The sequence below is a fragment of the Vanellus vanellus genome (genome assembly GCF_965231255.1).
Source record: "Vanellus vanellus genome assembly, chromosome: 1".
NCBI classification, from domain to species: Eukaryota; Metazoa; Chordata; class Aves; order Charadriiformes; family Charadriidae; genus Vanellus; species Vanellus vanellus.
In genome coordinates, this window is record NC_138905.1 from 113690166 (window position 1) to 113710293 (window position 20128).

At 37.4% G+C, this 20128-nt stretch overlaps 1 protein-coding gene across 2 annotated transcripts in view; it reads left to right on the forward strand.

The window, feature by feature from the left end:
- The window catches only part of NCAM2 (neural cell adhesion molecule 2), a gene marked incomplete at both ends in the record, with an annotated part of 318048 nt that extends 298485 nt beyond the window's left edge, over positions 1-19563 (forward strand). For both annotated transcript variants that reach the window (XM_082492362.1, XM_082492363.1), the window contains 3 exons: positions 8909-9113; positions 12808-12927; positions 19452-19563. In XM_082492362.1, the coding sequence (XP_082348488.1) occupies positions 8909-9113; positions 12808-12927; positions 19452-19563 (437 nt within the window). The remainder of the gene's footprint in view (positions 1-8908; positions 9114-12807; positions 12928-19451) is intronic.
- Positions 19564-20128: the final 565 nt, after the last annotated feature.

Here is a 20128-nt window from a genome sequence, read left to right on the forward strand (position 1 = left end):
ACGAAAAAAATCTGGATCTAAAGTAGTTTATTTTAATTTATGAAACAATGGCATATTTTTTTCATCTTGTTCATGTTTCATTACCATTTTGCTCCACTGATTTCTTTTGTGCATGCAGTACTTGCTGTCATTTGTCTGCTTTCTCCCTGAAGAATGTTTGCATAGTGTAAATGTAATGTCCCTCAGCATCTTTCCACAGCATCAAGAAATGTATGTAACTTTGTGCCTTTCATCTGTTGTTCAAAGTTCATTTTAGTTTTTGCAACTTCTGTCTTCATTTTTGTAATAAAGAAAACTAACTTAAAGCATTTCTATCTGTATTTTCTTTATTACTGATAAATTCTTGTATTATCTACATTATGTATTTTGCAACTGAAGAGGTTTTTTAACATTGCATAAATATTTTTGTTTCGACAGTAAACCTCAGTGTTTTATCCAATATTGAATATTTAAAAAAAAAAATAAACCAAACAAATAAACAAACACAAATCATTAAAATTAGAATTCCCAGCTTTTACTTTGATTCATATTAGGTGGCTCCGTGCTACTCCACTATTGGAGCAAGTATGTGAAATGTCTGTATAAATACGCAGCCTGAGCACTTGATCCATACTGGCTTAATCTGCTTGCTTGAAACAGTTGTATCCCAAAAGGCAAGTGTTTTGTACTGGGAGAAACTACATGGGTACATGACACTTTCACACCAAGTACAACTCTGCTGACACTTGCACTTGTACCAGCGTTGACTATTTCAAGTAAAAAAGTACACTATATACTGGCAGCACTCTGTTCTTGCAGCTAATGCTATAAAATAATCATACATTTAAAATATTATTCCAAATAATACTTCTCAAAACAATTGTGTTTGCATTTACCTGTGTCTTAAAGAACTAAAAGAAAGTGCTGTCAAGCCTAAAATGTTTTATCAATTCAAATACAATCCCAACATAGTTGGACTTCTTTTCAGGTCTCCTGACTACAGTGCTGTGGTTACAGCTGTCATCCAATATAAAGATGCAAAAATCTCTCAGGTCTCTGTGGTATGTGCACAGTGTGATTTTTAATTCTCCCAAATAATGCAATTAAAATAATTTCATCTTTTATGTAATAGCAATACTGAAACTACACATAAGTGTGTTTTCAATACCCATGTCAATCTTAATTAATCTGCACAGGTTCTTAGAAATTCCTCTGAGAGACACGTTCAGTAAATCTGCTGTCAGTTTGAATGGAGGATCCCGGGACACAGAAACTTAGTCGTTTCCCCATGGCCTTCTAAAACCTGGGTGCAGAGCTGATGCCACAAACTCCACAAAGCCGCCGTTGTTGCGCAGCTTCTCCCCCCTCAATGCTGGGCTTTCTCTGCCCTCCCCATTAGCTGTTCCTTGTTGGAAGCAAAAAACATTGTTTTCCAATACATGTAAAGCGTTGGGGTTTTTTCCCCACTTTCTGCCCCAAAAATACTGGGAGAAGTGTATTGATCGGCTGCCTGAAGTGTACAACAGCTTGTCCTGGAAGTGTAGTTCCTCTCTTGGCCTTGTGTGGCTGCTGCTGCCGCAGAAAGAATGAGGACTTCTGCCTAGTTTTCTCTGGGGCTTCCCACAGAAGTAGGCAGTGGTAGAAGAACACTCTTTACTTTGGTGACTGAGTAAATACATGAAAGAATGGTCTGTAGCTACCTGGTAACTATTTAGGAACATTCGAGATGCCTCTGAGGCTGCTTGGAGATAATTTGATGATGCCAGGAATAATTTTTAAAACTTTACTTAAAAAATGATAGGCTAGAACTCAAAAAATATTTTCACAACCCAGGACACTTTTCCTACTTAACATGGTCTTCTTTCCTTTCCTTTCTTGTCCCTTAGCAGACATGAAGAAGACATCATTGACAATCAAGTCGCTATTTACATTACAACATTTGTTTTATTTAGCTATTTTATTTACATCTTGTTTAAGACACCTTCATATGAAAAATGGTGTAAAGGGGCATTAGAGTAAATGAGAATTCAAGTCGTACTTAGTACCCAGAAAGAGCCATCATAAAAGAAGTTTTCCTATAAAATTTAGAGGAAAAAAGTCATTTCAGAAAATATGTTGGCAAGAGGATCTCTGCCATAATAAAGAAAAGCTCCCTCACTCAGATAAGGATCAGAAAAGCACAACATTTCCAAGAGATACCATTTTAGCCTTGCTTATTTCAGTAGCTCACATCTCATCGTTGATAATCGTGGTGGCACCACAATATCCCTTTACTGTGAGTACTCCTGCGTGTCGTTGCCTATGGTGTACAGCCTCCTCTTTATGGCCCCTCTTGCTGCCAGTGGAACCATTGAAACTCCACTGTTATCGGGCTCAGATTTCATTAGAGATGGTAGACAGTGAAGATATGTCATTTATGGGTAGAAGAAAGCTAGAGGAAACCTTCTCTTTAGTTAGTTAGTTACATCAGGATCGATAATACTGTCCCCTTATTTTTCAAAGCTATGTGTCAAGCGTATCTGTCAGAACATATTGCTCAGTCGTGCAGTACAGAGCACATATCCTTGTGTGCTTGTACACTGCCCGTCAGCAGTATTTGTCCGAGCAGAAAGTTCTAGGAAAAATCACTGAGGAAGAAAAATCATTAAAATTAATGTAGATTAAAACCTTATTAGCATCTTTTGTATTAAGTAATGGGATAGAAAAGACCATGACCTACTGTCATGGCCTCCTCTGCCTCATACATTTCCCCAGTAAATGTTTGCACAGAATCATAATATTTTTTAAAAAAGTTGATGCCTGCAACTGTATTGATTTATTTTTTTTTATCTCATTTGAAGGTAGACATGTAGCTGCTGGGCATTTACCTGGCTCAAAAGCCACGTTTTATTGTTTTAAATTGCTAAAAGCAGCTCATGCAGCTCTGGCTGTGGCAGCCAAATTATTGGAGCTTCTTTGGGTAAGGGGGAGGCATCACTGGTTCTTTGCTCTTTTTTGCCTCCCATGATTTTCATCTCAGTAAAGCACAGGAGGGCGTAGTAAGGGAAAGCTCTTGTACAAAGCTAAGAAATGGTTCCTCTTCTAATGAATACAGTCTTCCAGTGTCATACCGTTCTCACTAAAAAAGCTGGGTACGTGGGACCCTCACGTGCTACCCAAGATGGAGTTCATTCTGGGTACCTGTAACTTGTGAGGTTTGCTGGGTGCCACACGGTCCTGGCATCCTGATCACCCACACCAAAGGAGTTGGAGCACCCAACAGCTTAAACCTCTCTTGGACATTTCCTGTTGGAAAATGAAGCAGGAGTATATTTTGACAGGCAGTGAGCACAGCTATGCAAGTCCCACAGTTTAGATATATCCATTTTCAATACAAGAAAATGCAATACATTAAAAGGCAGTGAAATATAAATATCAAATATAATTATTCTTAAAAGAGGAATAATGGGGTTTTTTAGCCTCTATCAATTGAGAAATTATTTCTGTTTACTATGTACTTATATTCCCAAAGAGAAAGAAAAAAAAAAAAGAAAAGGAAGCATTTCAGGACATCTGGAAACACATGAGTAATTTGCAATGATTGAAATGAAGAAGCATCCTTTGGCTATTTGCCATACCCTGCCTCCAGCATGCACCTCATAGTATTTGTATACATTTTTATATCTGGGATGGACCTGTATTAGACATGCATGTTACCTGTCTGGATTTCTGTAACATTTCTGGTAAATCCTTTTGTTGTTGCTGCTTCTGTATTTCTCATAATGTGCTTGTAGTTTGGATGTGTATCCTGGACCCCACTCCAGGTCTTTAGCTTTCCAGTGCTTGTTCTGGCAACGGTCTTGGCCCTCCACCCTTATAAAAACTTTTTAAAGCTGTTTGGCTTTTTGGTACTAACTACATTGTGACTGTTTGGGTGCTCGTCAATGGATACTAATTTTTAAGATCCAAGTAGTCTAGGTTTTTAGAGGTTTTGAAGAAGTATACAAATCTTGGAAGCCTTTGATTCTAAGAAACATTCCGGATCAGATGTAAAATCAAAGACAACATTCATAGGCAGTGCAGAAATAACTGTCATGATTGGACAGCCTTTGTAAGAGTCAATACAACAGGGCAGTTTGAGAAGGTGATGGACAAGACCGTTCTTTTTTTCTGCCACTATCCGGTGCAATATTTTCAAATTCATCCTCTTGTTCATAATTTTCAACTACTTCAGCTCAAGAGCAGTTCCTACTTTAGCTTCAGATTGACCTGAAAGAAGGGACAAGCTTATGCATAATATCCCTGCACACTCATTCACACCCATTCAAATGTAGCTGCCAGGTGCTACCCTAAGAGTGTAGGGAAGTGTTTAGTAGCATTGCTTTTTTGCCTTAAAAATGTAAATGACTGTAAAAGGCTACAGGCTATGTAGAATCATCTGTCTTTCCTTGAATCCATGCCTGCTAAGGAGGAGGGGAAGAAAGGCACAAAAAAGGTGTTAACATTTTTTTTTTTTTTTTTTAACAAAGCTTAGAATCACTGAATGGTTGAGGTTGGACGGGACTTCTGGAGGTCATCTCGTCCATCCTCACCTGCTCAAGTGAAGTACTTATAATAACCCTTGCAATTATTATTTTATTGTCCCAGCATCTGAATATATACGATGTAATTCTGTCACATCGAAGGACATACATTCATTGAAGATCAGTCTGAATATATGAATGTTGCATATTAAGTGCCTGTCTCTGTGCAGAAGCCATAGCTGTAGCTTTCTGTGTACGAAGTGTACCTGAACACTCTGTGTATGTATGTAGATGGTGGCTCTCTCTTCAGACCTGCTTCCCTTTAGACTATCTGATACAGATTCCTTAAAGGAATTCACTCTGAATTTACATTTGAGGCTCCATAAAATTTAATTTTCCAATTATTTCTCTTCACTGGGAAATTCTGTTTTACTTGCCAAAGTTCTTCATTTCTCTCTCCTGTTATTCGAATGTTTTGTGCAAAAATGTTCAGCTATTTTATTAGAAGTTAGAAATACAACTTATTGAATGAGTGAGAACTTGAAAATTGCCAATACGTTCCATGACGTTTATAGAAATTTGCTTCATTTTTTTTATTGCATTTCTGAAAGTTTTGTAACCTTATTTCCATAAGTATTCATTGATAAGCACTTATTTGAAGAAGTGGATGAATGCAGTGACTTTGTTTAAAGTTAGCAGTTTCCTTCATTATCATGACAAGGTGTATTATATTATTTATGCCATATTCTATATGACAAAAAGCATATTATTTTAAATTTAGCATATTTTTGACAAATTATAATTAAAACTCATTCAGAACTGGGGAACTTGGACTTTTTTTTTTCCAAGCAGTGTTTTAAAAGGCTCCACTATGATTAGATTACTAAGACAGGTATACAATAAACCTTTTCACAAAATTGTTAAGAACTGATTCTCTCACATGAATATTGAACATTGATTTCAAAGTGTGTTTTCAGCCAGAAAAAGAAGGTATATAATGTATAAATACTTTATTGTTGTAGAGCACAAAGTGGAACTATTATTTTGAGTCCATTTTGTACATACTGAACACTATAATAAAAAATAAGACCACATTTAAAATCATTGCAGCTTATAATGTTTTTTTTTTTGTATTGTTAAAGAACTGGCGCGGTAAAGCTAGTCCAAATTTAATTTAGGGCAAAACTTTTTGATAGCAAAGGTATTTTTCAAAGTTGGTTGAAAGGCTGTGTGAAGTATGACATTAACATTTCATCCAGTCACAGAGTTAGTACTTCTGTTGATGTCATAAGATATTAAGACAAAATTTCACATTATTGTGATACCATAGGTATATTAAGATATGATTTTTGAAAGCAGTCGGGACAAGCCTAAATCTTCTTTTATAGAGCTTTTATAGATTGGCAGTAGTTTTACAACTGACTTTTGCAGGAGCAGATAGACCAGTACAAAGTCTCAGTAATTTAAGCAAGAACAGAACTAAGCCGAAGATGAACTTTTAGAAAATGAATTTTATATATTTTCAATAATATTAAAAATACACCATAAAACACACTTTTAGAACACAAAACAGTCCAATTTCTGCCTATCTTTGGAAGAAAAAAGGACATAAAGAGCCTAAGAGCAGCAAGAAGGCTGATGACAGCCATGGTCCGGGCCCCACCACAGGTTGTGGTCAGGTTCCCGTCACTCTTTGGGGTGTGGGAGCTAAAGGAGAGAAATGTAGATGTAACGTTTGAAAACGTGTTGGCAATCACAAGAAATCAGACTTTCAAATGTTGTGAAACAGAAACCTGTAATTTGCAAGTCAGGTTGCAAGTAGCAAAAAGAGCACTTGGGACAAACAGGGCAGCAATAAGGATGGGGAATGCTGAATGAAGAGGAAATTATCAATCATAAAGAGATAGAAATGTATGTAACAGCCAAACCCTTAGGTCTCAGGTGTCTCACCAATACCAAGAAGATTAACAATGGAAAACAAAGTCTCCCCTACAACTGCAGCAAATGAATATGTGTATCATTGTACAAAGGAGCAATATTGTTACGATAAATATTTCCTTCACTTGCTAGTGAAAATATTCTGTAGGCTTTTCTGTCACTGTATCACTTGGGGTAGGAAGCTTGCCACATCACAGTGTTCCAGTGACACTGGGAAAGCTGCTTAGATCAGTGAAAAACATGTCTCCGTATGGCAAAGTCTTCTTAACACTGTATTAAAGAAAAAAGAAAAAAAAAATCCTAAAAATACAACAGCAACAAAGCAACTCCAAATCGCTTTAAAAATGTGGATTAAAAGACTCTAATAATTCTCCTCCACAGTTCTATTTAGTGGTTAAGAAGGTGTAGAGACGAAAACTTTCCTGTATAAGGTCTCTAGAACTGGACTGTATAGAATTTATTGGTATTCTAACTGTTGAAACATATGAGCTTTTCAATAAACTGGAATTAAATATCTATTTATATCTTCCTGGCAATTCAGACTGGTAAACACAAATGACTGAAGTTTAGAAACGAAGTCATGTAATAGATGGTTGGATGTATGGGTAAATTAAGTTTTGGAAGATGTATCAAAATTATACTTAAAGAAAATGAATTCACGTGAAATGTCAATTTCCAACATTGCTGATGGGGCAATGCATAAATGATACATCGTTTCATCTCTATGCCATTATTTTTGTTATTTATATAGCGGTTTTTAAGTATTTCTGAAGAGAAGAAAGGAAAATAACTTTGAAGTAATATCTGTCTGTTTACCTGCCTATCCATCCATGTAAATATATACATTGAATTCTGGCTTATTGCATAATAGCGTTCTGAAGAAAAGTCCTGTAATAAAACAACCCATATAATAGACAAAGAAATCAATTGCATAAGAAGTAAAACGTTCCCCTTCTTTTGAAAAAAGGTTTTACTTTTCCATCTGAGTTCTATCACATAGACTTACAAGACGTATAATTCTGTTAGCATGTATTGATTTAGAAGTCCTCAAGGAAATAATTTTCAAATTATATTTGAAAGTGTAAATAGATATTTTCTTAAAAATTAGTTAAGCAGAAATATGAAAGCTAAAATGATATTCTTAATCTGAAAATGATCCGCTATGTATCAGGGAGGTGGAAGAGAAGGAAGGGGAAGATGACAGTAGTAACCCCATTAAAACCTTTATATTATATTACATTATATTATGTTTTGGCGTCTATTACAACAGTATTCAACTAATTCCCTGTCAGAAAAATCTTGCTCTTATTTTGGCAACGGGCATAGATACAGCTGCAAATGGAAATGTACCGCTGCGCTGCTGAGTCATGCGTGGCTCTAAGGCACGGTAGCGCTGAGTAAGCAGTGCTGATGTGCCACACCAAGGTGCAGAAAACCCACTTTCAGTCCCCTGTGGAGTTTGCTCGGGACATAGCATCACACCGGGCAATTGTCACTTGCCAGCTTCTCACCTAGACTGACGCTTTCTTGAACCAGCATGAACCATTACTGAGGTGGCTCTCCCCCCCCCCCCCCAGTTTATCGGTCAGATACAAGTCCTCTCTTTTATAAGGGTCATCTGAGTTCACAAGCACAATAGTTGTTGTTCTTCTGAGAATCACACTATTCAAAACGATCTGTAGCATTATTGTCTGTTATGGAAATGTCAACCGAGTCAAAACATTAAAATATTTTTTCTGAGATTTGTAATGAAGTAAAATTAGCTAAGCCTCAGCTTTCAGAATACAAATACGGAAAGCAAGATCAGGTGCGGAATACGTTTATGTTGAAGTGCGTGAATGTATTTTCAAGGTACAATGAGGTCTTAACCCTATAATCATTTAACGATGTGCATAGTTTTCCTCATACTAATTTATTTAAGACTAAGGTATGCAACTGTTTGCAGATTAAATAGCTTGAATTAACTTCTTTGAAGACTTTTTCATTCTACTTTAATTCAAAAAATGACCTTTACAGTAATAAATACTGTTTTAGCACTCCCTTGAACCTTTCAGTAATTCTGCTGATTGATTATAATTGAATATATATTATATTTGAAATGTGGAAAATGACAACTTATATCAACTATTGTTATGCTGAACATTTTAAATGCTTTTCATAGGCTACATACTGATACTCTCAGTCTTGGAATGTTAAGATGTGATGTTATTTGTTATTAAATAATGTTATTTATGCTCTGTGACCATATTGGAATTATGTCAATGGGAAAATATTATGTAGAAAAGATTTTTTTTGTGATTTTTTTTTTAAATCAGATTGTATACGTGCTTAATCTTCAGGGCTGTTTATTTCCATTAATTTCTGAATGGTTCATTTCTAAACATCCTTTAGACTCCTGACCTACAGCTTAAAAGCTTTAGAAAATGCCATTTTTTTATTCTTTGATAAAATAAATTTTATTAATAAATTTTAATTTTCTTTCATTCAAGACACTATTTTTAACGGTCTTGGACTTGGTGCGGTCATTGGCCTGGGAGTAGCAGCCCTTTTGTTAATCCTGGTTGTGACTGATGTTAGCTGCTTCTTTGTACGACAATGTGGATTGCTAATGTGCATCACCAGGAGGATCTGTGGGAAAAAGAGTGGTTCAAGTGGAAAAAGTAAAGAACTGGAAGAAGGAAAGGCAGCTTACTTGTGAGTATTAATCACATATTTTGGGAACTTCATTAAAAGAAAAGGGTTGGCTATCCAACTTGCATTAACTTTATGGCCATTTTGTGCTGTGCCAAAGGGAATTTGTAAAATGTTTCTATCACTTGGAAAACGGTTCCCCTGAAATGTATAGAATTGTTTGCGGTCAAATGTTACCTTAAAAGAAAAATGGACTAAAAAAAAGGCACTTACCATACCTCACTATAAGATGGCCTCTTTGTGCAGCTTGACACAAAAGAAATCGATCATAATTCAATAGTAATTATAGGCACATTTTTGGTCCATGAGGAACAGGTAACAGGTCATTTCTAGCAGTCCATCTTTGAGCTGCTAATACCCAAAAACGCAGCATATGGTTGTGGTACTGCCAGTAAATCTGGGAGTAAAAGGCATAGTATTATGGAAAATCTGTGAAAAAAGTTTTTCTTCTCAGAAATAGCACTTGATGGACAATCTTGTTTCTTGCTGATAGACTTCAGGAATAAACAGTGTTGTTGATTTTTAAAATAGGAGTGCTGAGTTGGATGTGGGTGAAATGTTGATGAGCGTGATTGTTCTTCATAGCAACAGTTAATGATTGCTAAACCTAAGTGGGTAAAAAACAATTTTATTTCTTACAAATACCCTTGTATAGTGGCTACTTCATCAGGCAAATGAATGAACTGATCATTTATGTGCAAATATGTTTCCTTAAATGATAAGACTGGATAGCGAGATCTCTGGCAAAGCAGTTCAAGTACTGATTGCATAAATTAATAGTGCTTTAAAGACCCGGCATTTACAGGGCTTTCAAAAAGTAAGCTGCAGAGAGGATTACTTATGGTCCCTCATTTTAGGCAGTTTCATTTTTTCGACTAAAAAACTAATCATTTCCTCATTATGTTCATCTGATAGACTTCTCATGCACATACTGTAATATCTGTGAGAATGATGCCTTTGTGTGGTGTAAGTAACGTTTACTAGTTATTTACAGCAATTCCTGTGTGCTGTAGCCCTCCCAGTTGTCAGGCCTTGCAGTTCATTCTCCTGCAGCTTCCCATATCCCATCCCTCCCCAGATGCCTGTAGAGCAGATCAGATTTCACAGCTGTTATTATTCAAAGCTGTATTCGGCTTCTTTGTTGCTCGTAGTGGAGGTGTCAGTGTCTTTTTTGGTTTTAGTTCTGGCTATTGGGATTCAGAGACTGTGTCTTTCTTAGGTAACCTGATTACATTTCTTGGTTGGGTTCTCAACCCTTTTGGAAACAGCTCTGTAGAAAAAAACCAACCATAAGCAGGAACACAATATTTACATCAAATAATGATTCTGAATATAAGTTATGCCATAAAATAGCTACTTTGTAATTCTCTGCGGCTTACAGTAAGAGAAAGAATAGCATCTTTTTTTTTATTGTGTGAAGCCAGCACGTCCAGGTCAATAGAATTAAGATGTGAAGCTTCTGGCTCTGACTCAGCTGTCCTTTCCTATTGAGCAAAGCACTTCAGCTTATGATTTAATTTCACATTCAAGAAGTGACCAAGTATGAATTGGTGTACAGACCCTTTCTGAATGGGAAGACCTCAGGGAGCTAAAGTTGCAAATGTCACTTGACAGCAGTTTATACCTTGCTTTCAACATCTCATACCCAAATGCCATTCCGTGCTGTCCCAGAAAAGCATAAAGCTGGTCACTTAATATTAATTCCCCAATGACACTTATTTTGCAAGAACAACTATCTTACATAATTATATTTCATTTCCTTGTTGGGGTGATCTTCAGTCAGTCAGATCTTAAAACATTTAGGACTGTGCTTGACATAAATAAACTGTCAGGCTAAAATTTCAAGACAGGCTTGAAGAGTCAAAATTTGAATTTATTTCATGCCGACTGCTGTTCCCTAAAAGGCACTGACATTTCCCTCTTTTAAATATGTCGGTTTGCATTCTGGATTTTTGAGTGGGTTTATGGTACAGTTCTTTGTTACATTTTGACTATAGGATATATATAGTCATTAGTTATGTTCCATATGTAATGAATGTAGATGATACAATGCATGTCACATACATGCAGTCACCTGGAATAGAAATGACATAATGTGTTTCCTACAAATCACTTTCCCATCAGTGCAATTTTTAATTGTTATGCAGTTTGTACTTTCTGTACAGGTAAATTTCTCAATTCCCAGGTGAATGCTGTTTGCTAATAACATAATTTTTAGGCTTTTGGTTATGCAGTAATGTATGTTTGTCCATCAGACAAACCAAGTAGAACTTACCATTCCCTCCACCAGTCCTACTATGATCCATAATCTTTTCACAGATTTGAAGTAGCCAGGACAGGTATGTGCATCATCTACAGAAATGAGCATTGTATCCATTTGCGTATCTTAAAGTCAAATTTCACTTGCAGAGGTGAATCATGCTATTTAAAAAAAACCAAACAGAATCTTTTAGACTTCTACCCATTCCCTAGTCAACTTCTTGGATACACATTTACATGTGCTACATTCTTATTACCCTACAAAGATTTTCCTTGAGGATACCTACCAGAGAATGGTAGAGTTTTCCAGGTACTTCCTGAATAGATGGATTATTGTAGTTGTAACAGCCTCTTTAACTGTTATCTTCTCAGAAACAATACAAAAATGTGAGATATTAATTAGACAAGGGTTTAACTAGATCTTTGCTATGGAACATAGCAGTCTAACTGTTTTCTAGAACATCATGGATCCAGAAGATAGATAGTCTGTTAAATATAAAAGTGATTGTTCATCTCTAACTCAGTGACCCTGTGTTTCCAGACTACAGCAGATGAAGTTCCAGAATACAATTCCTGACCTGAAGGCAGGAATAGGGACTAAATATTTACATGGAAAGAGGTTGTGTTAAAGTTAAAGAGTTTAAGTGTGAAATATCAGATATATCTTGGGAATCCTTTGATCTTTCTTTCAGGAGTAAAATTATATGCAAGTTTTTAATTAGTAGTAATCTTGTTAATACTTCTGTAGCAGCAAACAGTGCTTTCCATATCGTGGACATATCATCAACAAAAGTGTAGTGACAATACTCACTGCTCCATCTTCCTTACAGTCAATGTCCAATTGGCACAACGTTTATTCATTTACTTACACGTGAGAAGCTAACATTTGTTCCTAAAATGGGGGGAGTACAACATAGAAACAAAGAGTTTCTTCTAGCAGTGCAAACAGAAGGGGGTAGGTTCTTATCACACAAGGGCTCTTTACCCTGTTCTGGCAGCTGGGATTGTCACAATCTCAGGGAGATTAAAGTACACTTCTGCAGTGTGTATACTAACATGAAGGCTCTTTATACTGCCAGAAAAGTTCAAGCACAACTAGGCATCAAGACCTATATTTATTATACTAGGTTAGGAAAGTTTTCATCTATTCCCATGAAGAGGCCATCATCTTATCATTTAGTCATAAACAAAATGCTCTTTTGAGATGCTAATCCATGATGTTTGCAGAGTTAGGTAAGTAACCATGGATACAGGATGCTTTGAAGACTTCAAGGAATTGGGAACACGCTGTTAAATGCGTCTCGGTGGTGTTAGTCACTGATAATTAGTTCTGCCTTTTCTTTGCCGGCTTGAGAGAAGGGATCTTGGTAATTAGTTATGTGCAATGTATGTGGTTAATATGATGATATGAGACTAAGACTTTTTTAATACTTTTTAGGAAAGATGGATCAAAAGAGCCAATAGTGGAAATGCGAACAGAGGATGAAAGAATTACCAATCATGAAGATGGGAGCCCAGTAAATGAGCCAAATGAGACAACTCCCCTCACAGAACCGGAGTAAGTAGCCTGACATTCCTCAGCATTTCATACAAGCTCCTCCTGGCTGCGAGGACGAACTGGGCTTCCTACACGCTGGGAGGGACATACACAGCATTGGCAGAATGCAGTTTACCAGTGTAATTTTTTACAATAATTGATTTAAATCACGGTAGCCCACTGCTGTGGTTTAGCCCTAGCCGGCAGCTAGGACCACACAGCCACTCATGCAGTTGTCCCCTCTTCCCTAGAAGGTCAGGGAGAAGAGGGAGAAAAGGAGGTAAAAGGGAAAGGAAAACAACCTCATGGGTTGAGATAAAGACAGTTTAATAAAACAATAACAGAAATCTTCAAGGTCCCTTCCAACCTAAACCATTCTATGACTCTATGAAAATAACAATAAAACCAACAATAATAACAATAATAATAACGAAACAAGTCACTGTCACCACCCAGTGAATTGGCACAGTCCAGAGCAGTGATTGCAGAGTCCCGCCTACCCCTGGCCAACCCCCATTTCTATACTGAGCATGACATCTATTGTACAGAATATTCCATTGGCCATTAAGTTGTTCTGTATAAGCTCCTTCTCAGGTTCTATGGGAAGCTGAAAAGAGACCTTGAAAAGTATAAATATTGCTTAGCAACAACTAAAACAATATACGTTGTTGACATTCCTTTCACATCAATCGCTAGAAAGGAAATTAACTCTTTCCCGGCTGAAACTGGGACATCCACATACAATGGCTAAGGTTATCTAGACATTTTTCTCTTCTTTCTGTGACCCAGAGTACAACCACATCTAGGTGTTATCCAGCCCTTGGATGGCAACACCATGATAGTGGCAATCGTGAGACATATCTTTACACCACCACTTGTTTGGAGGTTAACAAGCGTCCAGGAAATTTTCTGCCCCACTGCCCCCCTCCCGCTGTCCTGACTCCCCAAGAGATCCTCTTGTGCTCTTGGTGAAAACAGACCTTGTGTCAGGGCTGTGGGGGGCCAGGCAGCCCTGCCCTGCCCTCCCTGGCCCACCCATCCTCTCTGACCAGGGTCCAAGAACCCCACATCAGCTTCAGCCTCATCAGCAGCCCATGCCCAGCCCTGGCCCAGGTGGGACAAGGACCCACATCCTGCTGCCACCCCACCTCTGCCCGCTGCATTCAAGGGGCTGGAAGGTGAGGTCAGGGCCCTGCCTGCAGTCTGGCTCTCAGGCAGCTCCAAAGCTTGCCCCGATGCTCCCCTGCTGCTCCCAGTTAACCTCCAAACCCCGTGGAGGACCAGGGCTGGCAGACACAGGTCACGGCCCTGCCTGCTTCTCTCTCAGCCCTGACAGCTACAGTCACCTCACCCCCCAGCCCTCCTCACCCTGTAGTAGTGGCTGAGCAGGAGAAGGATTTTTTTAGTTGGGTGCAGCTGATTTTTACCACATACCGAGGGCCTGCCCAGAAGTTATTAACCACTCTGCGGGGATAATCTCACTCACAGGAGTGGCCTTAGATTGGGTTACACTCACATCCCCCCACACACAGAGTATGTGGGGCACAATGATCTCGTGCTCCAGAAACCCAGCTCCTCACAGGATGTCCCCTTCCCACTTTCCCTCACATAACTGAGAGCTTAGCTCAGTATTTAAGTCTACGTGATAATTGGATTAACAATGCTGCTTGGCTCAGTTCCCACATCCCCCCTTCCCGTCCCTGCAAAGCCGTTCTCAGCACAGAAACCGCAGTGGTTCTTCCCTTGGGCTTGCAGGCTCTGGCCGTCTCCTGAATCGTAGGGACCACCGGCCTTGGGCTCGGGGATCCCAGGTGCTGGTGGTCAGGTCCTCTCCTCCGTATTGCCGCTGCAGCTCTTAGAACACATTAAACTGTGGAGAGGGTCTGGTGCTTGTACCTGAGTAGCACTTGTCAAAACGTGTGAAGGGTAAACTAACATTTGTGATAGGGCACAAGGAAGCTGGTATTTTACTAATCTTACCGTCACAATGAGAGCTTCTGATGTGCTTTTTTTTTCTGAAAATTTTGTGTGAATTAAAACTTCTATTTCAACACAGGTGATGACAGTACCATTCTGTCTATTGAGAGCCCACCTAGTGATGTTAAAGGACATGAACTGATTGCTCAAGTGTTTCATTTCTGGGCCTCAAAAGTTGATTGATTTGAAATTACTAAAGAAAACTCCCAGGTTTCTTTGGTTTGAGCCCAAGGCTTTTCATGTGTTGTGAAAATCTCCTACCTTATGAGATCTTAAAGCTGTCGGGGCTACAAAGATACTTCTGTAGCAAATATACAAATTTATCTTACTTGATGGAATCACAGTTGTTTTTTAAAAAGAGAGGATATTCTTATAAAAGTCTTTTTCTCTTTCTGAAAATACAACAAAATTGTCTTCCTTGCCATTACCTAGAAGTGCAAATGCCAGAACGTTTAATAAGAAAAAAGGCTGTGTTATTGGCTGTCATTGGCATTTGTAGTAAACAGGGGGAGGTGTTAAGTAGCTGCATATTAAGCTATAGACTTCATTAAAGAACCTGTACCTGAAGACTTCAAACTTGTGTTAATTAAATATTTATGGAATTTGTTGAATGACTAGTGATATGTTTGCTCTTCATATTAGCATTCGTACTGCGGAGCACTGTAGAGAGCCCACAGTTATCTAAGGAGTCAGGGGAATGTAGTTGTAAACATTGTATGAGTCCAGCGGGCCTTGGATATGTTAGTGGGTAAGGCACCAGGGCCACGTGTTTTCACGCTTCAAGACTATTTATAGCACCAGATCTTGCAGATATAAATGAGATGCATCTAGCAAGGGACATGATACAAGGAAAGATTAAGTTCAGTTCTTCCTGCTTGTCCCAGTCATTAGAACAGCTGACAGGAGTGAAATATGAGAAAGTTAAGCGCAAAAATGTTTTATTATCTTAGGGGAGGGGGAAAGAATCAGTCACTGGTGGCACGAAAAAATAACTAAATCATAGGAACAACTGATAAGGAGTTTGATGGGTATTATGTCCTTGTGAGAACAGGACTGCTAAGAGTTATTAATAATGATGGCAGTTTCCTTCTTGGTAATTTCTTCTCCCACAAGCAGTGGCAAAAGGCAGCGGTCCAACGTACATCTGGATGGAGGTCAGCTAAAGATTCTGGACAGTGTCACTTAGGAAACCAAAGATAAATAGAGCACCATGCGATCAGGACATCTGAAGGGACACTGGTACTAGGGGAACATGGAAATACCTTCTGCTCAGACAGAAGTCATAACAGATGAAACAGGGAAGCAGTATAAAGTGTGGGCGAGAAGCCACTGAAGGAAAGGAGGATGCCACAGGGTAGAACTAAGTCTCTCAGTAGGAATAACACAAAACCACATTGTCAACAACAGGTGCTATCAGCCAGAAAGGCACGCACTGGGCAGGGCAAGGATGACCAACGGGGATGTTACAGGGAAGAGTTTAGCTTGCAGGAAGGAAGAGTTTCAAGGATATTCCAGGCAGGCAATGTTCATACAAGGTGGGATGCAGTCGGAGTAATTATGGCTGTCTTAAAGGTATACAAGATAAGCCTTCAATTTAAATTATAGTAAATATAAGTGTGTATATATATATATAAAAATAGAAGTAGTTGAATTATTTTGAATACTACCAAATTACACTCAGAATTTTAAATGCCGTTTAAGCATTGGTGGAAAATAGTTAACAAAGAGATGACTTCCTCTTCTAATAATGAGTCTTTTCATTATATTGCTCAGCATATAATTCAGTAATCTACATTTTACCTTAACTCAGATGATTCTTGTCAAAGCCAGGTTTGGGATCCATGTGTGATGGATGAGCACAAAGCACTTTTACCTGGAAGTCAACAAGTTTTATTAATACTGGCAGGAAGTCAATATAAGATGTGCATTTCATATAATGTTTTTGTAATATGATTAAAATATCACATGCAGTGTGGTACTATAATTGCATTCCTAGTCTGATATTGCTGTGTTTCCAGTATTGGTTGAGTTCTTCTTAGTATTAATGAAGCTGAGTGAATTCCAGTATCAAAATGGCTAGGAGCCATTTTCCTATAAAATAGGAAAGTAAATATTCTAGCTAATATTCTACCCATTTCGTATGGGTAATATCGGCAGACTATTGCAGTTAGGCCACATGCAGTGCTAGAGGAAGTCAATATTATTAAAGATTGATAACACCCGCTATCTGATTAAAGCAAAAGAGCCTTTTAAAGTTCTCCAGTCTATTTTTTTTATTTTTTCAAAAAGCTTTTTTAATAAAATGCTTTGAGATTTGAAAAGATTAGTCTGCCCAGCTGAAAAACATAAAATTATTTCAAATAGGCGTAACTTAAGAAAAAGTAGGTGTAGAAAAATGGGTGTAATTAAGACATTTAAACTTGATTGAATTGATTAAAAGAGGAAAATTATTGAATCTGTTAATAGATATTGGATATTAATTAATATTTGAAACAAACGGAGAGAAAAATTCCAAAATAACAAAAATGTAATAGTCAAACAGGACAATCTCTAATGATAACTGAACTGATAATTTCACATCATATCTAAAAAAAACCCACAAGTTTTTAAAGACAATAAGGTCAAAGAATGGTGGATGGACTTTTTGATGAGCAAAACTTGTAAAACATTGTATTTGTTTGTAGTTTTTTTTTTCCCTTGCATGCATTGAAAGCAAGGCTAATTTTATCACACTGCTGGCATGAACATAGATTTCACAGATATCTAGTATTCTTCAACAGGGTTCTAGCAAATCTTTCTGTTTCAAATAATTTGAAATTATTTGTAGCATGCTCTTAATCCACTTCACCAAAACCAATTTATTTTAATTTCCACACAGTATATTCTGTCAATTGCCCAGTTATTACTGTGACTAAATATTTCCTCCCTTTCAGAGACACCTTTTGAGAAATTACTCTGCCTTTATATAAAACTAGATTAAATTAGGTGTGGGTTTTTTTTAATACTAGTTTAAGTGCTTTGCATTATCAGGCCTTTAACACAGCTGCCTGCTTACCTAAAATGTGTCTCATGGGCCACGCTTCCTCTCCCACAGTGCTTTATCCTCTTTTAAAAAAAGACTTGCGTTGATTCTGCTGTTTCCATTCTTTCGGGCATTGTGTTGTGGGCTGAAATCTGTTTCCTTTGGGTGCACCATGTGAAACAGACAGTTACTAGAGACCTCCCTCTGTGCTCAGATCCAGACAGCTGATACGTATATCCCACATATTTTACTGTAATAGAACAAGTTAGTCTTCTCTTTGATTTCTCTCAGATATAGGTTGTGCAGGTTGTTTAACCTCTGGATAAAAAGCATCTTTCTTTGTTTCAGACAGCCTACATTTCATAAGACTGGGAATTTGGATATCGCTTTGGTTTATTTGTTGTTATTAAACACTGTTATTACAAGACATTCCTAAGGGATTTCTCAGACAGGTTTTGAACAGTATATTGTTCTTTGGGACATCAAAGCAATCACAGTGGAAGTTTACTGAAGCATTTAACAGTTGTTATGAATAAAAAAAGGCATATGCATACTATTCCCTAGTTAAAAAACAGAAAGCAAACCCAAACTGGAATCATGATTAACAGCTATTATGCCCAGGAGAAATTATTACAGGAACATCTGAGTAAACCATACGTATTTTTGACAGCTATATTTTTTTGACAGTTAACTACTGGCAGTAGGGAATCAATGATTTTCAAGACCTTTTTGAATGAAATCAGTGTTTTGTCTTTCCTGTAAAGTAAAGATAGGGACTCTTTTGCCATTAGAATTAAGGATTATTAAACCCAAAGGAATCTTTAGACAGTTTCTGAAATTAAAATACCATTTGAAGGTCTTCTTGCATTCAAATAAGAACAGCTTCTATTACAGGGATGAATGTAAATAGCCAAGCTCCTTATTGTGTCATTTCTTCAGTTTTCACTAAGTTAGTCTTAAAAGAGCTATAAATTATTAACACAGCTAGACTGTGTGGTCTAGCAAAAATAAATTGTAGAAGTTTCTAGATAATAAAATAACTTCCATTACCTCCTTGTGCTATAAGAAGTTCTTTCCTTTACCTATGTCTTGGCATAACCTCCAATGATAGATGTCTTCTTTTGTATAGAAATAAATTTACATTTAGAAGGAGACATAAAAAAAAAAAAAGAGTATAATCTAGATTCAGCAAAGATTCAACACTTACTTGACTGTAAGTGTTTCATGGTATCCTCGGGAACACACACCTCTGTACTGTCTTGAGTCAGGTTATTTGGCGTTCTATTGTTTTGTCTTATTGAAGAAACTGCATTTTGGGCAGCAGCAATGTTCTTATTATGTGCCATTTAGCTTTTTCTGACTTTACAGAAATGGAAAGAGTTAATATGAATTTCTTTAAAAGCAAAGAACCTCAGTAATTATACATTATTTTCAATAATGTTTTTAGAAACGCTGTGGACTGTGTAAAGAATATATACATTGTAGACTTTAATTCCAGAATATGTGTTATTTATGTGCTACCATGATTCCTCTTTTCTTCTGATAGGAAGCTGCCACTAAAGGAGGAAAATGGGAAAGAAGCTTTAAATCCAGAAACCATAGAAATCAAAGTTGCTAATGACATCATCCAGTCAAAAGAAGATGATAGCAAAGCATAATAAGATAAACTACAGCTGTCTGGAAAATGCATTTGGATTGAAGTAACCCCGTGACCAAAACTTTACAGCTGACCTTAATTTCTTGGGAAACTTAAGCTTGGAATAGTTAGTACATGTGTACATATGATTAAATAGTTTCTGTCTACAGTTCCTTTCTATTTTTTTGTTAATGGTTTTAGTATGTAGTTTTGCTGACACCAAGTCCCATGGTATAAGTTTGAAAAATCTGCAGAGTAAGAACTGTAATTTATTATCTGACAAAATATGTCTATTTAGAAGAATACTTTACAAAGCACCCCTAACCACAAACAACACATCAGGTCTCTCCAGATCCTACAGTGCAAGCTACATACATAAAGTGCCATACACTACTGTATTTCTCTCCATTTATAGTAAAGCAAAAGTTTAGGTTGCCTTTAAAAAAAACAAAAAAAAAAGAGAAAAGCAGTCTCAGTATAATGTTTAAGCCCTTAGCACTAGCAGACACTCGGTAGTCAATCCAGCTGTGCTAATCACTTGAAACAAACAAGCAAAAAGATGCTTTTCAACATAGAGCCAGCTCCAC